Source organism: Pseudochaenichthys georgianus, chromosome 8 (assembly GCF_902827115.2).
Source record: "Pseudochaenichthys georgianus chromosome 8, fPseGeo1.2, whole genome shotgun sequence".
NCBI lineage: Eukaryota > Metazoa > Chordata > Actinopteri > Perciformes > Channichthyidae > Pseudochaenichthys > Pseudochaenichthys georgianus.
The window spans coordinates 33965282-33971281 of record NC_047510.2 but is presented as its reverse complement, the minus strand read 5'-3'; the positions used below and the strand labels follow the sequence as shown (position 1 = coordinate 33971281).

Genomic DNA, 6000 nt, shown 5'->3' with positions numbered 1-6000 from the left:
GCAGAGAAACAATTTCCCCACGAGGGATTAATAAAGTATATCAAATCAAATAACATTCACATTGAGGAATTAAGAAACTCAACATTATTTTCCCAGAATAACACATTATTTTGTTACCAGTTTAAACGGAAACACAAACTTAAAGTACCTTTAAACTAAACCTTAAACCGTACTTAAGTAAATGAAGTTATATAAAGATTTAATACGAGATTAATTATGAACTCCACCATTAAAACAAATGATCAAGTCACTATCAGTTCACACAATGGACCGTCAATTAATGATTACTAACTTCCAGTTGCTATATATTTATCCAATCTTTATTTCAGACTCAAGGTCCATATCACAAAAAGACAAAACACACATCAATAAATAAGATAAAAAGCTAAACACAAAACAGATAAAAACAAACAGATAAAAACATAAAATCAGTTCAATCACAGCGAGCTACACGTGCTCACTGTCTGGAGAGGCTGCTGCGCCAATGTCTCCAAATCATGGAAGAGAACCGGGTAGAACTCTTCACAGGGTTAATTAAAATCGAGATAACATGATTGTCCGAGTCTTCCAGGCGACACATGAATCTGTACATTAACTTTCTTAAAAGGGCTTGACAGGCAGGTACCCCCAAGTTAACAAACAGCTGGCTGGCACTGTGCCATCTCGGTACCCTCAGCAGCAACCGTAAAGCATCGTTGTATGCAACTTTTAGTTTGAGTATGCTTCTAGCCGTGTAGTTACTCCACAGGTGAGCCGTGTGCAATGGTGTACAGAAAGCTTTAAAAAGTGATACCTTGACATCTACAGAGCACTTGTGAAACGTACGCATTAATATGTTTGCCTGGGCATATATTGATGAACATGCCACAAAATTAGCTGGAATAAACAAAAACGGAAATGTCCAAGTGGTAGTCCGACTGCATTGAAAGCAACTCTTATACATTGCTTTAGCATTACTTTCATATTTTAAATAAGTGTGATTATAAAGAATTAATTTTAAGGGATTAAAATTACAATAACAAAGGTTTTTTGTCAAATAGGATAGAAAAATGTTGGTAATGCTTTGATTTAAGCTCCCATTTTTAGCATTTACAATTAGCATAAACATTGGATTAATTTACACTTAGTAACCCACTATTTTGTGCAACAAGAGCGTTTTCTGCACACAGCTGACGGTCCTCAGACGGTCACACCTGTGAACGTCTGGATGGGCAGCGAGAGGGCTTTGTCCAGATATTTGCTAAAGTTCACAACTGGAACTAAAGATCTTCGGGAGTCGATGTCACATCCTGGGTCCAAACAGGGAGTGATATCTAGCCTGTAAAGTTATAACGTTACATTTATATCACTTTCAATCTGCTTACTGTTAAGAGAAAATGTGAAAAAAGCAATATTTGAGTGTCGTAAATGACCTTCGAACGTCAGTGTACGTCCTGCGGGAGTCTTTGTCCAAACACACGGAGAGCGTTCGATGCTCGAGCGTCCGGATGGTGATGCTCTGGGTTTTGATCGTCTAAAATGAAAACAGAAAAGGTTTAGAAAGGTTCCAATAAAGTGGTGCAGGAATGCAGGGTTGCCAACTCTCACGCAACTGGCGTGTGACACACGCTTTCACTCTCAATCTCACGCTGCCCAAACTATTCTCACGCCAAAAACAAGAATCCCGAAGACTAGAAACGGTTTTGAAAACGTTTGTCACGTAGTGATCGTCTTCTCAATAGAACATCTTTGATAATGTCTTCTGGCCAATCAGAATCAAGATAACGGCGTGGTGTTGTTGCAGGAAGTCCCGACGGAGAATACTTTTGCTGTACATCTCTATACGTTGATACAACATTACGTGTTGATAGAAATCAACACGTAATGAAATAAGACCCACGGTTTGATGATTGATTGATGTGTGGGCTGTCTTTCATTTCGACACACAGAACAATGGCGGCTGTCTACCCTTATCCACAATGTGAAGTCATTCACAGCCTCTCCTCTTCCCTCTGTGAGGAGCAGCAGGTTCAGCTTTCAGAACAAAGTAACACAAAACTAAAATGGCATTCATTTGTTTAAATATGTCGTGTAGTAATAGATGTATTTATTTTTCTTCTCAAGAGAGTACCAGAATGTGTATTTTATGTTAGTATTTCAGGGGCAGAATCCCCCCAGACCCGCCTGCAGGGGTTGGGCTTTCAGCATGTCAACTCTTTCAACTGTGGGGAAGTTGCAGGATTGGCTCCAGGTCGCCCTTTTTATTTACTACAAGACAAATGTGCCTTTTTATTTCACAGTTCAATTTGGATTGAGCCAGGGAAATAATCTAAACCTCACGCGTGGCGTTTCACTGTCAAGGGGGGCGGGTATGTGATTACATTGCAAACACTGACTTGAGCCCACCGCTGTATGGGTTAGCCCCACCATAGATTACCCAACACAAATACTCTGGAGCCGCAACTGCCGACCCGTATTGCGCATGCGCAGATCTTAGATCCAGTCGAAATGAAAAAAAAGTAAAAGTCTGCTGCTTATTGTTCTACTAGGCCAAAATAGAGTCAAAGGGTATATAAGAGTGAGAGTGTGTTAATTAATATATTTGGCAGTTTGGAGTAAGTCTGTAGATTTGTGTGTGTGTGTGTGTGTGTTTCATGTATAGGCCTCTCACGATAATTAATTTTGTTGGATACATTTTCCCGGAAATTATTGTCGGCGCCGTTGTATGACCATTTTAGACCACTGACATAATGATAATATATAATAATAATTGAAGTACATCCTTTCAAACTGCGAGTCACATCCTCATGTAAATGGCAATTTATCAAGTTCATTTTTATTTATCGTACGATAAGTCAACTAATTGCTTATTGCGACAGGCACACAATAAAACAGTGGAAACAAACATGTGTTTGACTTTCATTAGTGAATGAAACTGTGTGCCCTTTATAGTCTGTGTCCAATATTGTGTATTTGTATATATTGTATATATATCTTATATATATGCTAAGGTCTCGCTGCTGACACGATAGCAGTCATTTTGTGCGCATGTGTGTAATTAAACCCATGATATCAAAATCTCACTCCAGCCAGGTGCCCAAAGCTGGCAACCCTGAGGAATGAGTCCTAAAAAACCCTGAATTGAGTCCGCATTGTAGCACTTCCTGTTCCCTCATCTGGAAGTTGTTTTGTATTTGTTCTACGCATGGCAATGTTTGTTCAGAATTTTCATTGTGATCATGTTAGCACGCTATTTAGCATTAGCTCAAACCGCTGCTTTACCACTAGAAATATGACTTTGAATGACAGAAATATAATTAAATACTTACTGAGTTGTACATCGGGTTCAGACTGTCAAACATGACATCAAGGCGATTTACACCTGAAGAAAAAGTGATAAGGATTTCATTTTCTTGCATTGATTTACACAGTGGCGTTTCTATATGTACAAAAGTGGTGGGGCACAAAAAACATAGATGTCTATAAGCTTCTGCAGTGAGGTGCATGGCTGGTGAGGCTCTGGCTCTTCAGGTTTACACATATTATATTTTCACCTAAATCAAAATATAATATTATTTTCAAAAGCCTCTTTAGTCTGACGCTTCAATTAATTTTAAACAGACAGTTCAACAGAAGGATACCCAAAAAACGTTATTTTATCATTTAAATATTGAATTGTTCTCTCTTAGTAAGATCCCATTTTCAGTAAAACTGTGGTCTTACCTTGACTTGAAGATGAAGTCCATTTGCCTATCCCTCTGGACAAACATCTCTATTACTTTTTTGTAAAAGTCCTCCTTATCTTCTTGTAGTTTCAAAAGTCTATCACAAATCTAAATAATGGATTTATGATTCGAAAATTATAAAAGTAGGGTAGACATGTGGATATTATCCGGCTGAACAAAACGTACATTTATCTAACAGCTACGTTTCCCACAGATCTTATTTTGAGCTATTTACTAAAATCCTATGGAGACATTTCTTTTTTGTGGAGGGAAGCCATGCGCAGCTTACTTCCTGGTTTTAGGACGCGTCTCTCTCCTCCTCTTCACCTGCTCTTCACACACCACACTTTTCGCGGCACACGTACTTACAGCCAATCAGCTCTGAGTTATGTGAGATGACGTATGGTGGGGATGGCAGCTCTTTGCCCCTCTGGTCATTATTTTTTTGCCACACACATTAAATAGGAAAATACTCTGAGCATGCGCAGTGTACTTTTTACAGTCACCGTTCACTTAGACCAGGGGTTGGCAACCCGCGGCCCACGGGCCGCATGCGGCCCTTTAAGCCCTCTGCGCTGGCTCCCTTGAGCTTAGACAGCTTGAGTGCAATGAAGTTGCGGAGATGTTTAACCCAGAACTCTGGCCTGAAGGCTCAGTTGTGAGGCGATACTATGAACCACGTAAAGCGGAGGTGATGCGAGGGTACTGAATGGGGCTACGGCTGAGCTGCTTAGCTAAACGTTATGCGGGTTGGATCATTTAACTGTCGCGGGCTGCGCCTGGGCAACAGCGCTGCTGATAGGATCCGACGTGTAGTGGTGGACAACTTGCTACACAAATGTGACATTTTATGCTTGCAAGAAACTTTCTTACCTAAGCAGGACTTGGGAAAGTTGAACTCTCTTAATGACAATTTTCACGGGGCTGGTGAGTCCACTACGGACCTATCTCTGGGAACAGTGAGAGGAAGGAGAGCAGGGGGCGTGGCTATCCTGTGGCACAAAAAGCTGGACGCTGTCATTAATGTCATCAGGCTTGAAGTTGACTGGTGTATTGCTGTACAGATCAAAATGAATAACAAGGAGTTTAGCATTCTCAATGTATACACCATATGAGTCACAGCATAATGAAGATGAATACCTGAACAGACTTGCTTTTATACATTCTTTTATTGTTGATAATCATTCCTCCAGTGTTTATGTAGTGGGTGATATGAATGCTGACATATCAGACAAAAGGTCCTTGTTTGCTAAGCATATGCTACAGTTCTGTGATGATAACAATCTTATATTATCAAGCCAAATACTTCTGCCTACAGATAGCTATTCATATATAAGCGAGGCCTGGCATACAACTTCATGGCTTGACCATTGCATCAGCACTGCTAATGCCCATGACATTGTAAGATCAATTGAGATTGTGTATGAGGCATCAATGTCAGATCACATTCCTTTTATAATGTCACTAGATTGTGATAGTCTCCCTGAGATGTCTCAGGAGGCTAAACATGCCTGTACCACTAAAGTGGACTGGTCCAAGCTCACAAATGAGGATAGGCTATTGTACTATGGGAGAACTGATGTCCTATTGAGTGATGTATATCTACCCAAAGTGGCAACTCTGTGTGTTGATGTGGGTTGTAATGAAAGCTCTCACCGTGAAGACCTCTGTAACATGTATGATTGTATTGTGGGAGCTGTATGGGAGGCCAGTAGACCGTGCTGTACCTACTCTAGGAAGAGACACAACGTCAAGCCAGGGTGGAATACACATGTGGCTGATCAATACGCTGAAGCCAAGAATGCTTTTGGGGCCTGGGTCCAGGCAGGAAGGCCCAGAGAGGGGCCTGTCCTGGATCTCAAAAAGCGTACACATGCTAGATATAAATATGCAGTTCGTTATGTCAACAAACACACAGAAACATTGAGAGCGGACTCGATGGCTGAAAAGCTCCTTCATAATGATGTGACTGGCTTCTGGAAGGAGGTGAGAGCTCTGAACAGGGCCAGTACGTCATTACCGTGTACCATAGAGGGAGTATCTGGAGCCGATAACATAGCCGAGTTGTGGAGGCAACATTACTCTACTATACTTAATTGTGTTAAAAGTGACCCCTACAAAGTCGGTGGTGTTGTGAAAAGTGACACAGTGGGAATCTCAGCTAAAGAGGTTTATCGAGCAATTGAGCAGCTAGCTGATAACAAAGCATGCGGCTCTGACCCAATCACTGCAGAGCACCTTAAACTGGCAAGCCCGAAGGTTGCAGTTCTTCTTGCCATTTGTTTTACCGGCCTCA

The 6000-nt window shown here is 41.0% G+C and overlaps 1 protein-coding gene across 1 annotated transcript in view; it reads right to left on the bottom strand.

The window, feature by feature from the left end:
• Positions 1-262: 262 nt before the first annotated feature.
• Positions 263-6000, bottom strand: part of LOC117451397 (phosphoinositide 3-kinase regulatory subunit 6-like) — a 28093-nt gene continuing 22355 nt past the window's right edge. The window contains exons 18-20 of the mRNA XM_034089671.2: positions 3309-3361; positions 1413-1513; positions 263-1318 (exon numbers count right to left, since the gene is read on the bottom strand). Of these exons, the coding sequence (XP_033945562.1) occupies positions 1180-1318; positions 1413-1513; positions 3309-3361 (293 nt within the window). The 3' untranslated portion in view covers positions 263-1179. The remainder of the gene's footprint in view (positions 1319-1412; positions 1514-3308; positions 3362-6000) is intronic.